The sequence below is a fragment of the Nannobrachium achirus genome (assembly GCF_963921795.1).
Source record: "Nannobrachium achirus genome assembly, chromosome: 4".
Lineage (NCBI taxonomy): Eukaryota > Metazoa > Chordata > Actinopteri > Myctophiformes > Myctophidae > Nannobrachium > Nannobrachium achirus.
In genome coordinates this window covers 32,552,760-32,579,884 of record NC_137813.1, presented here as the reverse complement: position 1 = coordinate 32,579,884, position 27,125 = coordinate 32,552,760, and the positions used below count along the sequence as shown (strand labels likewise).

At 41.1% G+C, this 27,125-nt stretch overlaps 4 protein-coding genes across 4 annotated transcripts in view; 3 read left to right on the top strand and 1 right to left on the bottom strand.

The window, feature by feature from the left end:
• Positions 1-3,011: 3,011 nt before the first annotated feature.
• Positions 3,012-5,424, bottom strand: LOC308283543 (GTPase IMAP family member 7-like). Its single transcript, XM_080723982.1, has 4 exons — positions 5,360-5,424; positions 4,941-4,983; positions 4,715-4,779; positions 3,012-4,016 (listed from the first exon to the last, which is right to left on the bottom strand). Exons 3-4 carry the CDS (start codon positions 4,761-4,763, stop codon positions 3,094-3,096), a joined length of 972 nt encoding a protein of 323 aa, XP_080580108.1. The 5' UTR covers positions 4,764-4,779; positions 4,941-4,983; positions 5,360-5,424; the 3' UTR covers positions 3,012-3,093.
• Positions 5,425-6,876: 1,452 nt separating this feature from the next.
• LOC308282833 (uncharacterized protein) lies at positions 6,877-13,859 on the top strand (the record flags this gene model as incomplete). Its single annotated transcript, XM_080723219.1, has 8 exons — positions 6,877-7,171; positions 7,825-7,911; positions 8,129-8,262; positions 9,191-9,244; positions 9,392-9,482; positions 9,587-9,690; positions 10,768-10,813; positions 11,448-13,859. 8 exons carry the CDS (start codon positions 6,877-6,879, stop codon positions 12,230-12,232), a joined length of 1,596 nt encoding a protein of 531 aa, XP_080579345.1. The 3' UTR covers positions 12,233-13,859.
• Positions 13,860-13,985: 126 nt separating this feature from the next.
• ccdc97 (coiled-coil domain containing 97) lies at positions 13,986-18,747 on the top strand. Its single transcript, XM_080724127.1, has 7 exons — positions 13,986-14,330; positions 14,565-14,753; positions 15,684-15,843; positions 16,799-16,887; positions 17,537-17,717; positions 18,039-18,162; positions 18,577-18,747. The coding sequence occupies exons 1-7, from the start codon at positions 14,181-14,183 to the stop codon at positions 18,743-18,745; spliced, it is 1,062 nt and encodes a 353-aa protein (XP_080580253.1). The 5' UTR covers positions 13,986-14,180; the 3' UTR covers positions 18,746-18,747.
• Positions 18,748-20,611: 1,864 nt separating this feature from the next.
• Positions 20,612-27,125, top strand: part of LOC308282831 (myocardin-related transcription factor A-like) — a 63,813-nt gene continuing 57,299 nt past the window's right edge. The window contains exons 1-2 of the mRNA XM_080723216.1: positions 20,612-20,671; positions 23,873-24,048. Coding sequence (XP_080579342.1) covers positions 23,910-24,048 — 139 coding nt within the window. The 5' untranslated portion in view covers positions 20,612-20,671; positions 23,873-23,909. The remainder of the gene's footprint in view (positions 20,672-23,872; positions 24,049-27,125) is intronic.

Below are 27,125 nucleotides of genomic sequence, written 5' to 3'. Positions count from 1 at the left end.
AACAAGCAGCCACGACCAGTACAATACTACTGTGTGAGTTGGCGATCTATTTACTACTAAACATTTCATTGGTAGGCATATTTAAATAATATAATAGCCTATGATTCAAGTGGGTTTGTCTGCAGACCTCTTCTGTGCTTGTTAAGTTGAGACAAACAAGCCAGAAAATAGCAAAGAAAAAGGTGTAGTTTGGTCATTTGGTTTTGATCTATAATTAGGCTATAGGCTAAAACTAATTGATGGATATTGATTACACATCATCATCTCATGTATGATGTAGCCTACTGAGACCCTCACCAGCTGTTGATTGATGATGATATTTCATCAATAACATCATAGCCTATTTATTCACCTTGTCTCACTCTCAATTGTTTTACATTCCTCTCTCTCTCCCCAATAGATCCTGTGAGCGCAGAGAGGTTCTTCCCTGTCTTAGGTGATGAAAAGACCCGCTCAAAGTTAACTCCAGGTCAGTGTCAAGGTCAGAGGAATTGGCTTAAAATGATGTGTTGTATGTGTAAGTATGTTTGTGTAGGCTATTCTACTACAGTGTAATAATCATGTGATAGTAGTTAATATAAGCTTAATGAATCATATTGTTATGTTACAAGTTTACAACACACATTTAAAGAGTGAATATCGTAAAAGCTACTTTTCACTTTAACAGTTTAACGTTTTTCTTTGTAATATTGAAACCCCTGTAGCCTCGGAGAAGACCTTTGCTCCCAGCTCAGATTTCTGTTCCAAGGCTGTGATGTATCTGATCGAGGCCGTGGGCCGCCGCTGGGGGCTGTACGAGACAAGGGAACGCTCACAGCTATTCCAGAGTGTCCAGGAGGAGATGGCGGCCAAAGGACATGTCCTTCCTGTTGAAAAGATCCGCCGCAAATGGAACAATCTCATTGTCACCTACAAGAGGGTGAAGGACCGCAGCCGCGAGACAGGACACGCTAAGACATCCTGGGAGTTCTTCGATGTAGGTGCTAAACTCAGGGGACAATACTCAATATTCCCCCCAAAGAAATATAAAAATAGACAAAAATAGTACGAATATCTTTGTCAGGGTTATGGGCCCAATAAATAACAAACTGCTAATCAGTATCAGATGCATGCAATACATGCCTGTATGTTAAATGAAAAAACTAACCTGCACATGGCTAGAATTATTCAATGGGACACCTTTGATATCTGTGCAATTGTTTCAGTTATATCTTGGCCTGCAGTTTAAGATAATGTTCGTGGTCTGACAGGTCTGTCTTTTCTGCTAAAATCAATTCCTCCCTGATCACTTTTTTATGTCTTTCTCTAGCTGATGGATGCTACACTTTGTGACACGGTTGGTGCTCAGGTTATGAACAGCAACAAAAGTAAAACGAGCAAAGCAATGAAGATCGCTGCAAAACCACTTGTGTCAGAGCCCGCCCCCATCATCCACCCTTATGGCGACTTCACCACACCCGCTGTCATCAAGTCAGTGACCCACGTTGTCACCGGTGCCCAGATCACCAACGAAATCAGTAGCACCGCCTCCACCACCACTGTGCCTGTAACATCTGTTGCCCTGGAGACAACGGTTCCAGAACTCAAGCCCCTCATCCTCCTGAATGGTGACATCATCACCACTACTATACAGCCGGCCGCCCTCTCTCCATGTCCATCACTTGTTTCTTCACCATATCCCACAGAAACGCTTCCCCCGGCTCCTTCCCCTTCCTTTGAATCGATCAACAACGTGCCTCCCTGTGTTAAAATCCACAGCGCCGCGAGACTCAAAGCACCACTTCTCCGGCCAGGCACCGCAGGCAGGAGGGGCAGGCAGGAGGGGCGGGCCCCACAGCCTTCACAGCTCAACAATCATAATATCCATGCCCTCTCCTCCTTGCCTTCGACATTCCCCTCCCACTCCCCTTTTCCAACCGCCTCCTATGGCATAGCAGACGGACAGACTCTGATGGACGCCGAGGAGCTGGGCAGCACCTCCCTACTGGAGGAGGTGCTGAGGAGGCAGGAGGAGCAGGCCTACCTGGAGCAGGCGGCTGGCCGGAGGGCTGATGCACGAGAGAGGAGGCGCGAGCGGAGGGAGGTGCGCATGGCAGAGTCACTCAGCAGGATAGCCACTGCCCTGGAGCTGCTCTCCTCCAAACAAGACACAGTCATTGCTTTGCTACAGAGACTGGCAGAGCGGAAGTGATTTAACACAGTCGTATCCTTTACCTCTCTCCTCAGCCATTCATTATATTTGCATGAGGCCGTTTTTCTCTTACTTCTCTTAGTTACTTCATACCGGAGTAGTGAAGTAAGAGCAACATGACCACTGTTGTAAATATGGGCTATTGACTACCCTATTTCAGATGCTGTCATATCTGACCTATATAATCACTCTAGGAGTGAGTTTTCAGCTGGCCAGTGGCTCAGATATTTGTGCTCTTTTATTTTGGGTAATTTTAAAATTCACAATAAATTATCTCAAGTGCCCAGTGTTACAGCACAAAAGTGTCCACTCTCCTGCATTATTGTTGGTCACAATGCGTTGTACGCATTGTGACCTTGTAAATCAGAATCTAAAGTAGGCTATACATGAAGCAAGTACATTACATTTGTTATAACATTATTATAAAACGCTGTACACATCCTACATGTACTAATAGACATGACATTATTACATTCAACAAAGTTGATAAAAGAAATCTGTCACAAAAACAGCTGTGTCTTACCAACAATATGGGAACATCTGCTTTTTGAATAAACGGATATTTAAACTGTCATTTAGATATTGACATAAAATATTATGCCACCCACTAATATGATGTTACTCTGCTGTGCCACAAGGGGACACAAGCACACACACATGCCTACTTCCACATCCACACATATTGTTGAGGTCAAATGTGTTATGGTCTACAATTGTTTTTATTGGTTACAAAGTTATTAAGCGCTGCACTACTACTTTAGCATACAAATCTTTTTTTCTTTATAACAAAATAATGGTGTCATTGTTTCAGTTATGGAGACTGAATGAACAATGTTCATTAGCCTATTTATTTACGAAGTAAGATATGCTTAACTAATCTACTATATTATACCAAAAGAAAGTTATGGTCTTTGTGCAAACACAGGCTTGAACAGTAACAAACAAAGGCCTACTAGGCCTACCGCCACTCCTATCGGTCCCAGTAAACCACAAACTGCAATTACCCCAATTACAAAGAGTAGACGGACAAAAATCATGGGCCAGTTGGTGGCTGGAGTCTCAGCCTTCAGCCTTGAATTTTTCTCTTCTTTAAGCCACAGCTCCCTTCTCATCTTCTCCAACTCTTCGCCTTGGTAGCGCTCCATTAGATTTTTCTCTTCTTGGCTGATCTCATTTTCTCTCTCTGCAAGGATAATCTCCTGTCTTTCCCTGATCTTCCGCTCTTTTGGGGGGTACATGGCTGTGTGGTAATGGCCACCTCCATTTAGAGCCACCAGGGTCTGGACTTTTGACAGAAAGACTTCCACCTGCTTTGGGTCCTCTGCATTCTTGTTGTTGAAGACGTGAAACCCACCACTACACTTGCGCAGGAAATTGCGGAGGCTCTCATCGCTTTCAGTGATCACGTCGTTCATGGTCTTTCCCTCCAGGCAGTCTCCGTGGGTGAACAACACGATGGTGTAGTCCCACACCCTCTCACCGAACCTGGCCTGGATCAGCTTGTGGGTGTCTTGATCTTCTTGAGTCAATCTTCCTAATGGGATGACATACACAAAGGCATGAGGTCCGCCACCCTGGAGTTTGACACCCTTTAAAATGTCTCTTACGGCTTCTTCCTTGTCCCGGTCAGTTTCAAAGAACCCTGGTGTGTCAATCACATCCACAGGTGTGTTGTTGATGGTTCCAGGTGCCTTTTCACAGTGCATAGTGACTCTTTTGAGCTTCATGTCTGCTTTAAACACCTCTCGTCCCACTATGGTGTTCCCACTTGAACTCTTCCCTGCTCCACTCTTCCCAAGCAGCATGATCCTCAAGGCCTCTCGCTCTGTGAATTCAACAAATCAATTAAAAAGCCTGTTCACTCATCATCATTTCTTTTGCAGTATGGTTATGTTCAGAAGCCCCCTGCCCATCATGAAGCTTGCAGAATAAAGCAGAGGACATTCAATAAAACCATCACAGGGATAGGCCTACAGACAGAACAGAACAGATCCACTCGCAAAAAAGCTGAAATATGATGGGTAACAGTCAGAGTACCGTACACCGTTATGGTACTCTGTTAGTCAAGGGTTGCCACCAGGGTGTAAAGAAAGAGTGCAACTTTACGAATGGTATAGGTGTCCCCTATGGGCAGAAGTGAAAGTGCTTAGGTGCACTCTCCTTCATGTTCATGATATAATTATGGCTTTTTGGCACCCACACACACTCACACACGCATGCACGCGCACACACACACACACACACACACACACACACACACGTGCGCAAGCACGCACTCACACACACACACACACGCGCGCGCGCACACACACACACACACACACACACACACACACACACACACACACACACACACACACACACACGCCTGTGTTTAGTTTAGTTTACTGGAAAGACCTCTGAGTGTCCTGGAGTTAAACACATGTCTGTGATAACAGAAAGACAAAACAATAAAAGGCATTTTCCCTAACTCTGACAACCTCTTTGCCTTTATTGAAATAAATATTTGTTTCCCCTACTTACGTTCTGCTGGCACCTGCTGTTCTTCCTCTGCCATGTTGTGTGCAGTCATTACAAAGACATGGATTCTGTCGTTAAGTACAAACAGGAAAAGTGAAGATATTTTAAAAATAAAGATCAGTTATGTGGCATACTTTGGGTACAATTACTAAATTACACATGATACTACATTTAGAAGGATAAAGATTATAGATAATCTTTTATTGTGAAAATGTTATGCTGCACTTACCAAAAAACAAACGATAGGAGAAGCAATGTTCATCCAGATATGCCTGACATTCAGAATGCACAAATCTCAGCTTTAACACACAGGCCTATAAAAACCGAACAAAGGTCATTGCCCTACCCTAGTGACACAACAGTAAGCTTTACTGGTGTTTTGCTAGTGTTTACCCACTTGAACAGTAACTGTAAAGGCTATTTATAGTTACAGTAAACTAAAGATCCTTGTTTCACAAGATAATGCTGAAGTAAGGTAAAATCTCACTAGACTTAGTTTTAAGACAGAAAAGGCATTCCACATAAGATGAATAACTTGTTGAGTCTGACACTGACAGACATAAACACTTGGAAAGAAGCCAAGAATAAATGCAAGTCTTTATAAATAAAACATAGCCTAACCACCACCATTCAAAAAGAGAGACTTACCAGGCATGGGTGTTGGTAAGTTGTTGAATAAAGTAACTGACCAACAGAATGACCCACTTTTGCACTCTGCCTACCTCACGCTGACCGCTTGATGGGACGGTTCTTATTCTTCAGATACTTTCACTTTCAATTTTGATGAATGTTTTATTTATTTATTGTTATGTCATCTTGCAGTTTGTACTTGATCCCTCTATTTACATACTATAAGGTATGACTATCTGACAGCTAGCTGAGTACATTTGCCTCTATTTCTAATCAGTTTTAAGGCCTATGTACTGTATAATCGTTATTTGTTTATCTAAAGTTAAGCTGTCATAAGCAGTAAATTAGCCTAGTAGCCTATACTGTAATTGATCTTTTTGTCATTTGTTATCCTTTTTATTTCTTAATTGTAAAATAACAATGTCTCTGGAAGACCAGGAAAATGGTTCTCACAATGATTATTTTTTAACTTCTACTTTTACACTCACACTTTCAAATACGTTATCTGTTTGCACCCCCTGGTGGCACAAAGGAATAAAATCGTGCCAGAGGTTGGCTTTTTCTGATTGATTGAAAAGCCTACTTTATTAGAAGTTTGTAGGAAAAGGTAGGTGACAGACAGTACAGCGCACTGATACAAGGTCGGATAAAGACCACAAGAAAGCTTTTGGGCTTGTTTAAATTGGGGTCCCTTGTTTTCCCTCAATTCATACAAAAATGCATGACCTTGGGGAAGTTAGCTCTGTCCGGTCAGGGGGCGGGTTTCCTTATGGTGTGTTCACACACTAGGGAGAAAAAAAAGCTATGGCCCAGTCCAGAGCTAGCCTGGCTATGTTCCACGACATGTCCAGACGAAACACAATATCGTTTGTTCATAAGCCTGTGTGTCCACTGTATGGCGCTATGATGATATGCATTCGCTGAAACTTCTGGGCTTGCTTGAAGTTTAGACTACCCGGTACTTTCAGTTTCCTTTCTGCGTAAAGGAAAGTGTTTCAAATAGTCAATGGTTCAAATTCTGCTACAAGGTAAGTTGTTTATACAATAAGATATAATAGCTTTGGTGATTTATTTTGCGCTTAAACATTTTCAAAAAATATAGGCTACAACGAGTCAGGCAAATTTGTTTGGATGCACTACTGCAGTAATAGGCGTAGAAAGAATGACTAGGGTAGGGTAGGCTATACAGTGGTGACGAGTGGTGCATCTGTCAGTGTGTCAACGAACTATCAACTGTCAACATGCGTCTGTCACTGTCAACTGTTAAAATGTTTCCGGGTTGACATGCATCCAGATAATTTGAGGAAGTTAACCACTCAGAAGCTAAGCACCCCCCTGGCTAAGCACCATAAAGGATAATTCCATCGACTTTGAACTTGCTATTACGTTGCAGAAAGATTATGAAGTAGGCTATAGGCAAAAAGCCAATACCATTGATAGGTAAAACATTATTGTATTTGTGACAGTGTTTTAAAAGTAGGCTTAGCCTTTTTTTCTTTTCTTTTTTTTTTCAGGCCGGATATCTGAAAGTGGAGATGGGGAGCACCAGAGATGAGTCTATTGAGGAGAAGCTGGAGGAGGATAGGGGATTGAACCGAAGGAGCAGTAGGAGGTTGAGGTCTCTACTAGAGGATAAAAGGAGGAGTCTGCGGAGAGGAAAGAGAGTGAGGTATCATTTAGAGGAGCAGGAACAGGGACATGAGCATGATGAAGAGGAGGGAGAAGAAGAAGGATGTGAGCATGATGAAGAGGAGGAGGACGTCGACGTCACCTGGTCCCGACCAGGTTCATCCTCCCGGGACACCCTTAACCAGAGGACACCAAACAGGAGTGAGAGTCAATATATTTTATATAAATATTGTTATATTGTATACATACAACACATATTTACAAACATACTGTACATACATAGCCGAGATACATACATAGCCTAGATACATACATACATACATACATACACATACATAAATCATTGCCCTGATTATTAAATTCAATAGAATGTGCTTTAATCATTGTATGTTTAAAGTGTTTACATTTGTCTTGTCATTAAAGATAGCTCATCATATTATTTGAGTTTCCAATAGCATAAACCTAAAACTGTCAGTATGCCCTTAAACCTACACTGAGGTCATCAACTTGAGATGAGATCATACTGTATTATGCAACTTTGTGCTACCCAGGTGCCTGGTACTGCTTTTCTCCATAATGATGTTTTCTCTTTCTCCCCATTGAGGGGAGTGACTTAATTCCTGTATGAAGACAGTGGCTTTTCTCTATGTATCTCTCAGAATATTCTCAGAATGAATCAATGTATTATTGTACTCCGTTTTCTCTCCTCATATTTGGCTTCACGTCTTTTACTTTTCAAAATAACTCTGACTATCAGCGCTTTTAATTATAAGGTTAAAATAACAGATTTAACAGTGCTCTGTGGATAATCTTGGTCTGGCAAAACATAACATTTGTTGGATGTTGACTTCTAGAGAGAGCAAGCTTTGTTGACTTGGATGTGATTCCTGTCACCTGCGGGAGCAAAAAGGGAACCCTGGATGTAGAAAAGCTTGCCAGGGGTAAGTGGGCATTGAATACTTTAGCTTCTTTAACAAATGTCCATTAAAGCAGAAAGGTGCTCTCGGTAATATATGTTTATTACAAATTGAGTAAAGTGTCTGACCTACATCCGCATTGATATATTGTTGATAAATTGTTCCTTCATATTAGGAAAAGTTCAGTAGCTATCTTTTCTTTGATTTGTGTTCCTGCATCTTTGGGCTTTACCCTGTTTAGGTGAGGTGTGTATCGAGTGTGAGGGGTGCTGGTTTTCACCTACTGCCTTTGAGAACTATGCAGGAAAAGGTTACTGTAAGAAATGGAAACACTCCATCTTATCTGATGACCAGTCCTTGGAGTTGTTGTTTAAAGTAAGAACTCAACTGCATATAAGCACAGCACAAAATATTATTCTATATGCTTATACAATTAATGTTTATTATAAAAGCTGCACTGAGGTTTTCACAGTATGTTGGTGGCCCCAAGTGGCAGCAAGACGTAACTATTTTTATTCTCCCTCCACTGGTCTTACACAAATAAAAGTATCGAATTTTAATCAGGGGATGAGGAGATTATTGCTTAGTTTTTTACCTTATGTGATTTAGAGAATAATGCAATGTTTATGTTTGTTTAGAAATCCTGCGTAGTGTAGCTTTACTACTACTAGTCTACTACTGGATGTAAACAATTCAGAGGCCAATTAAGTGTATAGTAAGCTACTCACTTCATTAAATGCGTCACAACTTGGATTGACTGTATATTGTTGATAAACATTACAGTTTATTATCTGCACATATATTCCTAATGTATGCACATATTACTGGTGATACACTATAACTACACATCTGTTGATAATATATACATGACAGTTTCTCTGTACAAATGTGATACAGGGGCAGGTCACACCCAACAATTATACTGTATATCGTAGCTGTCACAGGTAGCTGTATATCGTAGCTTATCTCCACATTAATGGTCAAAAAACGCTATATTTAGGTAAAGTGATGATAATTTAAGGACACATTCAAGAATCTTACAACATATAAAGTCACTACAGTATATCAAATTTGATTGAATCGACATAGCATATAGTAGCCTATACACAGTACACTTAGACATAGATACAGTAAATGTCCATTTTGTACCCCACAATGTGCTATTGTATTGTTATTGTATATCTTTATTTTTATTTCTTTATTATTGTTACTTTATTGATGTTTATTGTTGTTGGTACAATGGTAAGGAACTGAACTGTCTCTCAATTTTCTGTCTTTGCCCTCTAACTGTCACTCATCACAGCAGGGTCTTTTGACGACTCCTGGGTTTAAGAAGAGAAACACAGAGGATAAAAAGGTGATCTCATATCCCTCCTCTGAGAGTAGAGAGAAATGGTCCCATCTTATAAAGAGCATTAGTGAGGACCAAATACATGAAAACAGGTTGAAAATGTGGTCCTTTAATGTATGATATTTCAATAATCTTTTCTCTTACTTGTGTCAGATGAATAATTGCAGGAAGATGGAGATTGGAGGCAACATGATACCTGTGCAGCAGAGGAAGGACGGAAGGGATTATTCTGAAATTAAAGAAGGTGAAGATGATGAGCTGATGAAAATGACTGTCAATTCTTATCAACTACTTATAAAAACACATACGCCAAACTGATAACTGATCTTTTTTTTGTTTTGCTTCCAGGAGAGAAGAGGTTCCTCCTCAAAGAGTATGAAGATATTGGGGGGAAATCTGTCTCCAAGCAGCAGAGGACCTGCTTAAAAGTCTCCCTCATGAGGTTGTCTGTGGTAAGATGCCAATTATAGTTAGCTATTTCCTCTGTCCTTTGTGCCTGGCTTTTCCTAGTGCAGTAAGTGCACCTCTTCAACTTCTCACAAAACTCAACTCTAAGTAAAGATAATTCTTAAAAATGTATTGAGTACCATATTGAAAAATAACAAGCAAATCAAAAGGTCTGTTATCACCGTTGTCATCCTTTAGCTAAGGCTCAGTAGCCTGATCTGTTATCACCCTTGGTCTTGTAATGTACTGGTCGTTCCCTCAGCGAGAATCGAACCCAGGCCGTTGGATTACCTGCTAACCCTCGTTACTGGGTGAGCTAACGAGGCAGCTGGCCGACTTTTTTTTTGCTTGGTTTTAACTTGGACCATGCGAACTAGGGGGGCTTAAAATGTACTATTCTGTCCATAACGGCACATAACTCGGTAACGGCACGAACCGTGGCAGTGAAAAATACTATGCCTAAACCTAAACCTAACCCTAACCTCAGTAAAACTATGCCTAAATCTAACCCAAACCCTAACCTCAGTAAAACTATGCCTAAACCTAACCCTAAAATCTAACCCTGAAACAAAAATGTAGGGAGTGGTGCCTCCGTCTCAGTAGCGTCCTCAGTAAGAGCGCATGGCTAGAATTCACAACCTGGTTGTCTCGAATCCCAGCGTGGGTGGGACCTTTTTTTATTGCAATGACAATGACCAAGGGTGATAACGGATCTACCAATTCCTGGGAGCTGGTAGTCAGACTACTGAACCTTAGCTAAGGGATGACAACGGTGATAACAGACCCATCCCAAGGGATGATAATGCATGTATAAGGTCTCAGTAGTGAAGCCTCGTCATATGACATACATTTCATCATCAGGTCATTTGTGTGCATCCCAGATTTTATAACTTCTCAAAACCTTGATAAGAGAATAACAGGAGTGCACAGAAATAATTGTTGCAAGAAGAGTAGAACTAAAACTAAACCGAATCAGCCATCAACACACGTGTTGTTGTTGATGATAATGATGCCTATGAAATCATGATTGACTGCATTATAATTACAGCTTACATTTTATTAATTATTTTGTGTTTTCTTAGACCAAAAGAAGTATTCTTTCATCCAACAGAGAATATCTGGAATCAGGTTTGTTTCTCATAATGTCAACAGTCTCTCATTGAATAAGCAATCAATTTGAATTGACAGCCTTAACACCACCAACAGTGTTATATGGGGGTTACCGTATGTTTCTGTCCCTGTCTGTCTGTCTTTTAGTTAAATAACTTTAGAATGGATTTAATTAAATTTGATTTTGTTGGGAATGATCAGAATAAAATAGAATAGATCTTTATTGTCATTGTCATATGTACAACGAAATTAAATGTGCCAACCGATCAGTGCATCAAATCACTAAAACATAGATAAAAACAATACAACAAAAACACACATATAACCATACTTTCTGTCGTTGCACAACCCCTATTGCACTTAACATGCACAGCACAAACAAACATGTAATTGCAGCTGTTATTGCACAAATCCATATTTCACTTAACTCAAAACAGCACCACACAAAGTATGTATGCAGAAGCAGCTCATCGTTTCTTAACAGCATTGATCAGAAGGCTACCCCAAAGAGTTTTGGGTCAATAAGGTTAACAGTCAGGATGTATTGTTGTTGTTCACCCTACCTGAAAAATATTAAAACCATCGTATTCACCTTTTTCATTCAATCAATAATTTTGATGTTCTGAAGTAATCCAGCCCTGTTTGTGAACAGAGAATTGGTGTATGCCACTAGAAGACTACATTGATGATGATGAGACACAGCATACTGAAGAGCCTAGAGAGGACAGCACTGGGACAGAAACAGGGGACACGACGACAACAGAGATGCCCTTACTAACCACTGCCAACCAGACTTCAGATTTACCCCACCTTATTTCCTGTCAATGTGCTGAAGAAGTTAACGCAGAAGAGATTACCGGTAGGTGCAGGGACAGAGAGATGTGTGACAATCAGATACAAGAGGACACAGAAATTAAGAAAGCAAGTTGTGACAGTGATACCTGTAGAAGAGCCTTGCCCATAACCCTTCAAATGATGAAAGAAGAGCAGATAGAGACAGAAAGTGATGGACAAAGTAGCTCTCATGATGGGCATCTTCACACATCAGGTTCTGAAAACAACACTCAACCTGTCGCTACTGGAAAGACCAATGATGAAACAACAGTTCAGCAGCAATCCATCCAATCAGAGCCAGCCACAAGTGCTCTACTGTCACAGAATCACCACCTGCCTTCCTCAGTCCCAAGCGCTCGTGACCAGAACACCAAAATAAAGACTTATGGCTTCAAAAGAAAGAGGCCATTAGGTCTCACCTGGAAAAAAGGCTGCTTTGGCCAAAACAAGGCTCAGGAGAAGAAACGTCAGAGAAGGGAGATGGTTATGTTGACCACTCTGCGAAAGATTAGTGACTCACAGCACAGAATGTGCCAGGCACTGGAGCGACTCTGCTCCAAACAGGATACAGTCATAGAGCTGCTTAAGAGAATCAAAGATTAGGACTGCAGCCACACTGCATCAGTCAGTAAATCAGTCAGTTAATGTGTGAGGGAAAAAGTAAGTAAATGGCAGAGTAGGTGATTGAGGGAGCAAATATTGAAAGCAGAATGACTGAAAGGGAGAAGGGCAGGGAAAGGTGGAAGTGTGCGTGTGCGCGCCGCGTGCATGCAAGTGTGTGTATTTTTATGTTAGCATATCCCGACCTGAACATTTATTTTCTGCTCATTTAAGAGCTGGAGCCTGGAGGGATGGGGTCAGAATATCAATATAGAGATGAACATTTTTACAAAAATGATCAATTACACCACCTATAAAGAAACAACTGCCAATAAGCCATGTGACTTCTTGCATTGTAATCAATTCTTCTAAATTAAAGCCATACTGTGTAAGATGCCCAACTAGTGGTCATTAGCCCTATAGCAAACCGCGGTCGCGTCCGCGTCTTTCGGACGTTTTTCGTACCTTCAGACCCCCGCGTCTGCCTCCACCTCGCTGAGATCTATCTTTTAAGGGGTCCCTTGTTCCTGTGCGTTCAGTAATTCCAGAGATACGGACTCCTTCACCCTGCCTGGTAGGCGAAATTACCTAGAGAAGGGATGGTACAAACGGGCGACAACAAATATGGCTGCCATAGCGACCCCACTTCAAGATGCGCTGTGATTGGCCGGCAGTTGTATAACCCTCGCTGTGATTGGCCGGTAGTGTGACGACGCAATTTTGGCGCGAGATCCGGTCCACGGCAAGGATCTCAGTTTACATACAGAGAAGGCTTTACAGGCTGAAATTCACGGCGCGGATCTTCTAAAACTTTTGTGATTTAATAGTTAGGAGAATTTTAAGATTTGTTTTATAAAAAAAGTTACATAGTACAACTTTAAGTACCCAGCCCCCGGGTCTTTTTTGTGTTATCCTTTTAGCCATATTAATGTCTGACTGTAGCCTACCTCTTTTTTTAATTTCTGACTAATAAAGTATTCAATGGTCAATTGAGTACAAAGGAAAGGACCCCAATGGAAACAAGCCATATAGGCTTTCTTGGGTTTAAAATCCATTTGGTATTGTACTGTACTTTACTGTTCTTGTCTGCTTGCAAATTGCTAATAAAGTATTACATCAATCAATCAATCAATCAATAAAAGTACTAGTCTGTACTACTTATATTGTGCTAATAAATGATTTGATTGACATTGTAGCCTACTAAGCTGGCCCACATGAGCACTATAACTATAACCATATCTTCCACATTGTTGTATTTATAGTTGGTGACTGTGAACTCTGCTATCCACCTCCACTTGAGTTAGAACGAGTTTTAAAACCTATATCTTTATAGGCTATAGTTTTAGTGCTCAATTTGAATGGCCCTTAAATCAGAAACAAAGAGATCTTCTTTTTTTACCAGAAGTTTTCCCAATATTTTGAGAACTATAATTGTAAATTGAATGCCAATCATTATATTACAATGATTTGATTATTTATGTATTTTATATCACACAAACCAGCAAATGGTCATGATGTCATTCACTTGTTTTCCATATTATGTATGGACTTGGATATTGCCTATGAACAATGCATTATTATTATTACCCTTATTATTATTATTATTATCATTAACATTAATAATAACCCTTTACCACTGTCATAGGTTGTTGCTTAAATTGCATGCTATTATCATAGAGATTATAGAAGAGAAAGCGGAACCATTGGCAAGTCACTTGAACGAGGAGGGGGAACAATAATAAGATCGGACCAATATGGCTGCGTTATTGCATGGAATGGTGCTCTCGTTTAAAACATCCAACAAACGAAACATACGTAATTAATTTGTTAATAGTTCTTCGACAACATTTTTAAATTAATAATGTGTTGTTAGAAGATAGGTAACATTAGGTACAGCGGTTATCCGGTTATTGGTTAACTATTTGCCCGACGATCGGCTTACAGTTACAGTATGTGGGGTGAGATCGAGCCTCCAACTGCACAACCTAGTTCATATGAGAGCAGTGGCAGCACGACTTTGACCGTCGTTGAACCAGTAGACTCGAACACAGAGCTACTAGGATGTGAGTTTACATTCATAGCACCACAGCAGAACAAGCAGGTGAGATGGGTGTGAGTCTAACGGTATTAAACGTTATTTCTATCTAGAAATCCAGTTACACAGACATTGATTGTGTGTCCTTATCCTCTGATCACACAGATTGAGCTACTGTGTGTGTGTGTGTGTGTACGTAATGTACTTATATTTTCACATATCTATCAAGAGACTCTGACAAGTGCTATGACTGTTGATTTCCTACTCAATTGTGCTTCATTGCGTTCCCTTCTATCCTAGCATACCTCAGACGGTGTCCCTCAGGATGTCTCCAGCAGTGCGAGCGCTATGTTGGAGGCAGTGGCTGTTAGTGGGTGCATGGTGAAGAGCCAGCAGATAGGGGAGGCTGAGCTGACAATGGAAGAGCGCAGGGAAGAGCTGCTCAAGCAATATCAGAGCAGACCCCTGGTGTTCCTGGAGAGGTATCAGGTAGGGCTCAATTATTGCGACCGAAGGAAATGTCAGAGCTTGTCTCTGTGTGCATACACATTTTTACGGTCTATGGGTTTGTCGCCCTTACATCATGTGTCACTGTGATGTCCGGCACATCTTGTCCAGGACTCCATGTATCCGTGTATCGCCTGACACTGTGGTTCCCTTGACACATCACTGTGACATCACCTATGTAAATGTCCATATAGGTATTCTCCAGAATCCCTTTTATGCCCATATATGAAGATCCCTGATGTCATCGATATATATCACTGGCCAGATGGCCAAGGCATGGCCCATATATGTGTGGCTGGTTCAGATAGGGATCTCCATGTATGGGCATAAAATATATTGTATGTTGTGATGTCGTGGGAACCACTCTAACAGAATCCCTTTTATGCCCATATATGGAGATCCCTGATGTCATCAATATTAAGCCCATATCTAACAGGACTTCATATGGGGATGCCCATATATGAAGGAAGACAGCCCATATCTGTGTGGCTGGTTCAGACAGGGATCTCCATTTATGGGCATAAAAGGAATGTACTATACAGTACATGGATCTCCATATGTGAGTAACTGGTCCGATATACATCACTGGCCAGATGGCCAAGAATCGCCCTGAGGCGTCTTACTAGTATGTGAACTATATGAACTTGTGTGTGTGAGACTGAGATTTTCTTCTTTTTTTCTATGTATCTCAGTACGATGAAAAGAGAGATGGAGTACTAGTGTATATGTGTTTGTGCCCAAGCAAACTTAAATAGTAGGCAGATGGACATACAACTAAAGAAATAACATTCATGCTGAGCTTGTTCTGAAACAGAGCGTGACCCAAATGTCTGCTTCTAAATAAGCAGTCTTGCACAAAAATCCTCAATCACAAATGTTGTGTCCAATATTTCTCCTGTTCCATTTCTCCAGGCGTATCTGAAGCCCAAGCATCTGGAGGCATTCTCACATCTCCGCTCTGATTCGAGGGCCCAACACTACTGCAGAGTGATACAGAGACGGGCTGTTGGACACGCAGACAAGACCAGGGTCCGAAACCAGCGCTACGCTGCCCTCAGGGCCCTCCAGAGGGGTAAGGCTGGGTTCCTCAGAATATGTTCATATAATATATTATTATATTATTTTAATAGGATCAAAAGAAGGTTAGCATAATTGATTCACTAATTCGAATAGCTTCTCTGATGGTCCAGTGACCAGTGGTGAAGCCTGAGGAACCTGACATTTGCGTGTCCACAATTTTAGATCCTCAGTCAGTACATGCAATGTCTTGAATAACATTCAATTCCAGACATACTGTATATAGACAGACAGACAGACAGACAGACAGACAGACAGACAGACAGACAGACAACCCCCATCCTAGTAGGGATGGGACGATATGAAAATGTCATATCACGATTACTGTGACCAAAGAAAACGCGATTTACGATATTATTGCGATAATCAAATCCATTATCCTGGGGTGGAACATTTGTCAAAAAATAGCAGATCTACAAGCTCACAACGCGTCGCAATGCAACGCTTTGTGAGCTTGTAGATCAGCTATTTTTAGGCATAGACATTTAATAGAGTGAAAAAAGACTGTATCAAGTACGTATATTATAAGTACCTTTTACCAATTATAGAGGGTTTAAGTGGTACAGCTCGGCAAATAAAAGGTGAATTGATCCCAGTACATGACGGAGGACGATATCACGTTACATTAAATCTCCACGATACGATTATCGTGAGTGTTTTTTATCAGGATAAACGATGATATCGCTTATCGTCCCATCCCTACATTCTATAAGTGTCTTGACCTTAAGCCACACTGTAAAATTAATCAACACTGGGGGGCCCAGTGGATCACCTGATTACACCACATAAATGAGTTCTTCTTGCCCCCACCATTCCTGTTTCTCTCAATATGACTATAAAGAATTACGCAGAAATGGCAAAACAAAAGATAGATAATAAACGTAACCAACCATGTGTGCTGTCATCTTTCTATGTCACTCTGCCTTTGTCTCTCCCTCCTCCTGTCCCAGAGGGTCAGTATTTTAGTGAGGAGCAGATGCGCACGAGGGCGCCCCTACTGTATGAGCAGTACATTGGCCAGTATCTGACCGATGATGAGGTGGGATGACTTTGTTCTACACAATTTCTAATCAGTTATACTTGTGTTACATGTGTTGAGTGTTTTTGTTTTTGATTTGGTGAATTGACAGAATTGGAAATGCTTCATTTCTACGTAATAAAAAATCACAGGATTGCACTGGTGCACAATTATAAAAGGACACAACATGCTACTTTACCCCACTTAGTATTGCTCACACATATGTTTTTATTTTATTTTTACAACTGGTAGTGTTTGTATTGATAATTATTAGTCGGCACAAGTCTGAATCAAAATCTCAATTGAAAAAAATATGACAGAATTAGAATTATTACTGTTCATTATTGTGAAACAATATATTTCTTTACAAAACAAGACCAATAGTCTCACACTGGCATAACCTTTGGTGCTGCACAATAAATATAAAAAAAAAGGTCAACCATGATGACATTAAAATCAAAAGTCCTGATGGAGGTTTGCAGTACTTAACCCATTCAGGCCGGGAACACATTTTGCTGTTTGGGAGGGGCTTACAGTACATGTACAGTATGTAGCAACATATTTGTTTTGTAGGCTAATTTCTGATTTAGCCCTATTCTATAGGTTAGGCCTAAATGGGCAAAGTGCTAATTCTGCCTTGTCGTTTACATTTATTTGCCTTGGACAACAGTTACTGGTACGTTCTCAGGAGGCTATGCAGGGAGGTGCAGAAGGACAAGCGGGGTGCCCAGGTGAACAAGGGCTGGCCCACCTCCTCCTCGACTCCTACCAGGAGAGGCTGATCCAGAATCGGTTGGAGGAGGAGCATGAGAGAGAGGAGGCGGCACAGGAGGAAGAGGAAGATGATGATGGTGAGGGCAGAATATTTTGTGGTCGCAAAGATCCACTTTTAGTCATTTGAACTTTGGTGCAACGGAGTGGTCAGAAGACTTTTTCTCTCTCTCCGTCTCAATGTGTACCACAGTGTTTCACTTTCTCCCCTATCAATTTGTCTCACTTACCTGCTTGTACCATCCCTCTCTCTTTCCATCAGTAAGAGCATGGATCATCCTCTGTGAACTTAGATGATGGATTGGGTGGCCAAACTCTTGTTCCCTTTCTGTCCCTTCTCACACTGTACTCCTCTTCCATCTGATCAGTCAGGGATAATGTCTATGTGATTGTGTTCCCAGGTGATGTTTCAGGAAAAGAGGAGTGGGAGCCAACCGCACAGGAGAAGGTCATGCTCAGGGAGGAGTTTGTCAGTCAGATGCACCAGCGTTTCCTGGACGGCAAAGACAAGGATTTCAACTACAGGTTACCAATCACTAGACATTTACAGACCAATAGTCTCACATTGGCGTAACCCTTTGCTTCAATACTTGAAGCAAAGGGGTGCTCTGTGGATTGGGGGGAGGGGAGGGAGTATACACTGCACAAATCTTTAACTTGAAGACAAAGTATAAATTAGCTTTACGGAACATAACAGCAGATGTTTTCACATAACACATGATGAACAGCCTCTGAACTGAGGCAATGCAAAACTGTGTAAAGGATCATGGAGGTTATTGCAAATTTGCAAGACAATTACCACCACACATTTTGCAGGAATCCTGCATTTGCACTTTCACATAGTTTGGGATATTGGCCCTGACTGGCTAACTGAATGACGATAATATACATCTATTGTGTGTCTGGGTGGCTGCATGTGTTTGTGCATTTATATTGCAGTGAGGTTGATGAGAACCCTGATTATGACAACTTGGACATAGTGAGCAGAGATGCAGAGGAAAAGTACTTTGATGATGATGAGGAGGAGGAGGAGGACGACGACGGGGAGGAAGAAGATGAAGAGGAAAATGAACAGGAAAAAGATGAAGATGATAAGATGGAAGAATAGTATACCTGTTTATTGTTTCACACTACTGTGATTTAACTGTAAATACCACTGTCTACACAATAAATGATGTGTGTTTTTCTATTTTTAACTATTGTCTAAATGTATGAATGGCTGTTAATAACAATTATCTGTGTTAAGCTGGTTGCACACTGCACTGCATGTTTTCGTTGCGTTTTGGAAATCTGAAATCCTCTAAAGCATTTTTCAGGCCAAGGAGAGAGAGAAGAGAGAGATAGAGAGCAAAGGACCCAGTGGCGACAGTTGCGAAAATCGGAAGAAAAAAAAATCAACCCTGGTCCGAAAATAAATACGAAACGGGCGGCAGTGTGCAAACGTGATTGACATAATGTGAGGTTGATTTTTTTATTTACATGCTCCAAAATTCACGCAGTGTATCCCGAAAAACGCAGTGTGCAAAGACCTTTACTTTGTAATTTGTAACACACACACACACACACACACACACACACACACACACACTGTAGGTGCATAGTATTGCCACATTGACATTGCATATTTAATTAATTAGTGGAATGTAATAGGTATATTTAATTGAATTGAATTGGTGGAAGTTAAACATCTACATTCTACATTGAGTGCTAGATTTTCTCGCAGTTGTCCAGCAGATGGTGCTGTTTTGTCCCATTTGTAGAGCATACCAATCCTGAAGCTCGTGGAAAAGTGGTGATATTTTAGTAAACAAACTTTTTTTTAATGGCCAGAGCGAACATGACGTAGCTCATGAATTGTTCATGGATTAATACTCGCCTCCTACGGACACAATAACCGCACAACCAGCTATTAATTACAACACTGCTGCCTGTCCTACCAGGAATGGGATGTTGTCTTGACTCCAGCAGCAGCACCATAGGCAGTGCACCGTCGATTCAGGTCGTGCCATCAGTGTGTGTGCATATCTATTTTTAGGAATACAGCTACTAGTCCAGGCAAACTAGCTCATTTTGGACCCAAAACAGAAAGTAATTGTAAAATAATTTTTTTCTTCACAGACCTTTTCTATAAGGTCTCCAGAACAACATACTAAAAGTCCTAAGAAATCCCAGTTGCGGAAATATGTTTAATTGACATTAATCCAAGACTTACTATACACTACACTATAAAGGCAAAAATGACTCCCAAAAAATCTGCTTTAAGTGGGATGTGAGGGGTCAAACTAGGGGTTATTAATTATTCTGAATCCATTGTAAGCATTTGTTTGGCATGAAAAACATTCCTTGGGCAAGAAATGACCCCACAATACGATGGTTTAGTGATGAGTCATCAATTTTCACAGCCTTTTGGGGTCCGTTTTTAGCCCAAGGAATGTTTTTCATGCAAAACAAATGCTTGCAATGGATTCAGAATAATTAATAACCCCTAGTTTGACCCCTCACATCCCACTTAAAGCAGATTTTTTGGGAGTCATTTTTGCCTTTATAGTGTAGTGTATAGTAAGTCTTGGATTAATGTCAATTAAACATATTTCCGCAACTGGGATTTCTTAGGACTTTTAGTATGTTGTTCTGGAGACCTTATAGAAAAGGTCTGTGAAGAAAAAAAATATTTTACAATTACTTTCTCGTAAAACGCTAGTTTGCCTGGACTATACCCAGCGAAACTTTCGGTAGCGATCGGTTGAATAGGCCTATACATTTTCATCAACATAAAGACAGACCAAATAACAATATTTGTTTCCCCTTTTCTTTAAATCATTGATCTTGACTGTCAGACAGTCACCATGTAACAAAACGTTTTAATTCGCACTTCGCAGCCCAACCAAGTTCAGCGGGTGCATCATACTGCCTCCGTAGTGTCTGTGGAGGCGTGACTGCTGCCGGAGGGAACATACAGAAGATTTAGTTGACAGTTAGCTTTAGCTACTCTACAGTACTTCAAGACCAAAATGGGCGTCAAGATAATACCAAGGTACGTCTTTGCATTATAATAACCTTCAGCTGAGCTGACTGTGCTGAACTGGATTACTCTTACATGCGAGTGCAAGGTGCTCTTACAGCGTGTACAGTATAGCCTACGGGTACTTATGTGTTTGCTACTCGAGTACCGTTTTGCCAGCTACTTTTATACTGTCTGCAACAGAGTTTAGCAGTTTCATACACAAACGCAATGCTATATAAAACAGCGCTTATCAAACCTTTTCACGTCAAGTCAAGGACCCCAAATTGACACTTAATAGCCCACGGACCCCCCATTTGAATAGATATTCCCATAATAAGAGAAGATTTATATGGCTCTAGCAGTGATACCCAACCATTTTAATTTCAATGTTGACAGGCACGCATTTAATGGCATTTCATCAATCATTTAACATTTAGCCATGAGAGTGTAGTAGTGTACAAATGGAACCAAATGAACCCTAAGCCTAAGGTCCATTTGGTTCTATTTGTACACTCTATATAATGGGTCCATTTGGTTCCTAATTATCATTTAGCTGGGGACTCCCTCAAGGACCCCTGGCCCTGGGGGTCCCCGGACCCCACTTTGAGAACCAATGATACAAAGCATGAATAAAGTATAAATGCGGTATAGCAGCGACTCCCAAGTTATCATTCTGCCCAGCAGTGGTTTATGACATTTAAAACAACTCTGATGTCTGCATCCTCAGACATCAGAGTTGTTGCCAAAGCATCAAGATCGTTTAAGTTTTTCTTTTCACGTGCTCCTGGCTGCGTGCAATGTGTGTAGACTACTACTGTAGTCTACCTGAGGGCTGTGAGGGCCAAATGTAAATAAAGGTTTCTCTTGAGAAATAGATTTTGAAGGGATGAAAGATAAAAAAGAAATGTCCAGTTCATCACAAGCAACATTGTTGTTTAATAATGTTTATTTTTATTAATATTAATTATGAATGATTTAGGTTGGTGTTAGGAATCAGATTAGTTATTTAGGGATTAGGGTTGGCTTGATTGATTTATACTATAGTTGCCATTTTGGACCAAAAAATAAATAAAAGCTGTCTGTAGCCTCAATCATAACGACTCATAGAGCCTTATAATGAAAGCAACACAGGCATACAAGTGTATATTATATTAAACTAACCTGTCCATAGACTAATTGGGTGATATACTTGTCTTGTCTAAATCCCCCCCCCCCCCCATAAACTATGCGGGGGTATGTGCAGATATTTTTGTTGCTGTCAAGGTATTTTGGCCAATTGTTATAAACATTGGTATCAGCCCAGAATTTCCCAGTCGGTGCATCCCAGCCTGACTAGTAGGCGTTTACAGCAGATATTCGACAGTGCATTAGTTCCACAAACTCCTACAGTGCTAAGGTAATACATGAAGGCAGATAGGCCACTCACTAATATATGTTTCTAGGAGGAGAAAGGAGATGAGAGGACAGTTGGAGCCAAGGGCATCTGAGCAGTTCTCATGACAGTGAACATAAGATGTACTTTTACTTGCTGTACATTCACTCTCTCCGTGAGAGGCACTGGGCATCCATCGTTAATTAGCCTCTCTGCCTCAGGGGGAAAAAAATAAAAAGTAAATTTAATGACTCCACGGTGATGAGTAACAGAATGAGAGGGGCGGTTGGGGTTGAGCTCTTCTTGAAGTCCACCACTATCTCTGGTCTTCAGAGCAGTGAGTTCCAAGTTGTTCTGGCTACACCAGGAAGCCACATGGTCATCCTCCCACCATACGACCATAGGCATACTTGCATCCATTTGAGATTAGATCAGTGTGGGTTGTGTCGTCCTCGACCTTCAGGAGCTTAAACCCATAACTGATAATCTGGCCCTGAGTTGGAAAACCTCTAACAATGATGAATGCCAGTGTGATAAATCTGTATTTGACGTGGAAGGGGTTAAAGGTCCCTAGCTTAGACTTAGAGGAAGCCTTTATGACCAAGGTCATTAAATATCAACCACATCTACATACCATCTCATATTTGGTAGCCTAGAGGGCATCCCACAGACTGCTTGTTAGAGGGTTTCAACAACTTGGGATTCCCAAAAAGAACACACAAAGGCAGGAAAAGCTCTGTGCTGTGTCTGCTATAATTGGCAGCCACCACATGGTGGAGACTCTGTTACTTAGACCCATAGTATAGGGATATGCTTATTGTAGCATGAAGACAAGACATACTGTATGACATGATTTTGTGAATGTAACTTTAACTGTACCTTTAATATTTGTCTTCTGGGAAGCCAGGAGTCGGTTATGCAACAAGTTGCCACGGCAATGCTTTGCCTGCATTGCATTGAATCCTGTGCACAGTAGCGCTATAAGAACTCTCCCCTCTTTGAGGTGAGTTGCCGGGACGACAGAGCTGCGGGGGCCTTTACTGTGGGTTAGAGACACCGCAGTAGTGTCCGTTACCTCCGTTATGTCTTCGCCGTTAACTACAGGCTCACATAACAAGCAATGGGTCATTCAAGACAGAGTGAGATGCAGGGAGAGATAGCATGGCAGTAGGAAGGGTGTGTAACTGCCTGGGGATTGTGTTGTTCTGTGTGGAGGGGATGATGGATGGATGGGATGAAGAAATAGTGTGGGATGAGTAGGATGGAAGGATACACAGGAAAATGGTGCACTCTCACAGAATGTCTCCACTTGTAACTTGTTTTTTGATGGAATGGATGACTTTATATTGGCTAATGGTAAAAGTGTGTAATAGCATTGCTAGCAAGTATGCTCTGCTGCTCACAAATGGTGTGCGTCTGACTATGATAGATTTATTTAAGAGATTGCGGTAGAGACAGAAACAGAAAGGGCAGTGTGATATAGGGCAGTATATCAAGGTCTCCATGATAGACGTTTTTAAGTTAATGTCAAGATTTCTTTTTCAACTGTGCAAGGGAACATTCAACATTGTATACTTGTAATAAATTAGGCTATTCACACGTCTGATTTCAGTAAAGAAACAAGAAATCTTCTGATGTAAGATTCCATATAAAAAAAAAAAAGTAATCTTATGTGTTCGCGTGTGTGTTTATGTGTACGTGCGCGTGTCTGTGTGTATCTTGTAATGTGTCTATATGTGTCTTTCTTGAGTGTGATGTGTTTTGAGGATTCTTTGAACGCTAAAAATGAAAGATGAAGTGTCAAGTTACTCAAAAAACAAGCATACAAACGTATGTATGTTGTTTGTTAATTCCCTCAGGTCTGTCCATTAGTGTCACTCTCTCCCCCTGGTAACCATGGAGACCCAGTCAGGGGACGGGTCCAGATCAGATGACTCCGCCCCCAGCCCTCAGAGTGAGGCTGTGGCCAATGAGCTGCAAGAGCTGTCCCTGCAGCCAGCCCCCAACCTGCTGCCAATCAGAGAGAGGAAGAATGGTGAGTGACTGATCACCAATCATCTGCCCTTCACTACATAGAGCCCAATTTATAAAGATCCACATCCTAATTGTAGCCACCAACAGGCAAAATGGTACACAAATCCTACAAATGGGTGCCGTCTGATCCGCGAATGTCCGATGTTTACTGTGCTAAATCCTGCGAGAGCAACTGTGTTTCTGAGACAGAGAAAGGCTCATAATAAAGTAGATTTTCTCCTGATTTGTCTCTCTGAAAAAAACCCCCAACATTTTAGTATGAAATGAATGTTTGGAAGATTGCGCTGCTTGTACAATCGGGTGACGGGTCCAATATTTAGTTCAGTGACCGTGGGGCTAATGGTGCGGTGCTGTCAACCGAGATGAGTTGAATTAGGATGAATATAGTTTCAGTGGTTGTGGTTTTTGATTGAATTGATTGAATATTTTATTAGCCACAATGAACAACATTACATGTACAATATAGTCACATTTAAGATGCAGCACAGCACAGGTACATTTTGAACATCCCGAATAAGGCCTTTCACGGTCTTTTTTACGTCGGAAGTCCTTGGCACTCAATTTACTGACATAGCAACCATAACAAAAATAACATTTGTTGCATTTACAGGAAAAAATAAATTAAAAAATACACAATATGCTCAGCGCAGGGAGAAAGTGGGGGTAGGTGAAAGGTAAATAGGGGGAGGGGGGTCTCACTTCTTGCCTGTCTTATAGGAGAAGTGATGCCTACCTTCTCCTCTGGCCACCTGATAGGTGAATTCTCAGGGCCGTTTTGACGGAGGCATGTCACATGTTTTAAGGGAAATAGTCAAGGAATTCCACACTTGAGTGGTGTTGTTGTAGAAGGAGAATTTTCCCATATTTGTACTATGGGTTTGTATTATCAAATCGTTGTGTGCACTCCCTCTAGTGTTGTAGCTGTGGGTGTCATTAACTTTTTGGAGGTGTTTGGTCAGATATGCGGGCACTAGAGATGCGCGGATAGCGGTTTTAGCCGCGGTGGACCGCGGTGATCCGCGGTGCAGTCGGATTTGGATCAATCAAATATAATTATTAATTAATTTCGGATATCCGCGGATGAAATAATGCAGGAAATAAATTATGGCCTAATATATCTATCAATAAAAAGCGAAATCTAGGTATGCTTGTGTCTGTGTTAGTGTGTGTTATTTTGTATACTTTGTAAAGTAACCATCATTTTTCATGAGGCAATGTGCAGTCCACGATAAAACTAAACAGCTGTGTCCACTTAAACGGCATCACGGCATGCATCGTCGCACTCATCATTACCTCTTGTTGCGCTGCGCTTAAAAGTGAATCTCTCCATAGTCCATATTGTAAAGTACTGTACAGTAGGTAAGTTAAACTTCCCACTAAGTTGTGTTTGTTCCTCTCGCTTTCGCTCTCTCCCTCAATCTCTCTTTCTCTTGTGTGTCTGACTCTGTCTGCCTGCATGTCTGGTTGGTCTGCATCGACGCACAGCACCGACTCCCAAAAAAAAAAAAAGAAAGAAAAAAAGACGAACGGGACATTCCGTAGGCTAGATCAATGCATTTCTGTGATCGCACAACTAAGAAAACTAACAGGGAATAGCCTACCAGAAAATAATATTAGCCTAATAATAAGGGTAATAATAATAATAATACTTTTGAAGTTGCGGATGAGGATGGTGCGGATTTATAAATTGGATGATATAATTAATGCGGTTGGATAATGGGCGGATAATGAATTTGCGCGGATGGATTCGGATGACTTCAGAAGCCTATCCGCGCATCACTAGCGGGCACTGTGGGGGTTGAGGGAAGTTTTTCATTGACTATTTTGAAAGTCAGTCCCATTTTTAGTTGTTTAACCCTGTCTTCTACTTTGAGCCATCCTAGGCTTGCAAAATGTTTGGAGGAGACATGGGACATGGGCCCTAGGTCGAGAAGTAGTCGAATCAATTTGTTTTGGGAGGTTTGGAGCATAGTCTTCAGTGGCATTTTGTTGTTGGAGTACCAGGAGGTGCAGGCATAGTCATAGTGGGGCTGAATGATGGCCCCAGCAAGAGGGCCCTTTTGTTGACAAAAGAGGACATTCTACCCAGGAATCTCGTTCTTTGATTTACTTTTTTGATCCATTGTTGCCATGCTATCCCCAGACAGGTGTTTATCAAGAATACATCCCAAATAGGTTATCTCTTCCTTGCTAGAGATAACTGTGTCATCAACTTTTATCTTGAAATCGTTTACATTTATCTCCCTTAGAGAATGTTTACTCCCAAAAAGAATGGATTCAGTTTTACCAAGATGTAGCGGGCTAGCGGCAAGTGTTGCAATAACCAAACACATATCCTCTTTTCCATCCCTTTAAAAGAAGTGTGCTCTTGCCATCTAACATATAATTTTAGAGAGAGGTCAGTCACTCAGTCACTCAGTCACAAAATGCATTATACTGCAGTGACCAATACAGCCCAGTAGAGGGCGGAATCATTCCACAACAAAAAGAAAAGAAAGGAGAGGATAAAAACAAACTTGCTTACTTTCCCCATAACCCACACTCTGCACATATTTTGCAGCACATATCGAACGGGTAAGGTCTAGTGACTCTAAATCTTCAATAAATATTCAGTCACGGGGGGTTCAGACACACAAAAACAGGCATTTACCTACTTTTTCAATACTCTCGTTATCATCCATCAGTGCTTTTTTTAAATGTAGTTTCCTTGTCAACACTCCAAGCTGCACAGGATATTGGTTTATATGCCAATATGCTGTGCAGAGTTTGCTCGGCCCTGGGCTATCAGGCAAAGATGTTTCTTTTGTTTTTTGTTTGTATTTAATTCCTTTAGGCATTTCAATTGCACAGTTTTTCAATAGGCCTACATTTCAGCCCATAAACAACTTTGGAAATCAGTTCTAATAGACAAAATTACTTTGCAATCCACTTGTTTCAGCTGTGCTGATCAGCCTCACTTTGTATTTTCCATTACAGGGGTTGACACACTAACGGTTGCCCGACTGCCCATGGCAAGTAAATAAAACTTTCAGGCTTGTGGAGTTTGCTTTCAGGTTGGCCTTTGTTATTACTATGTAA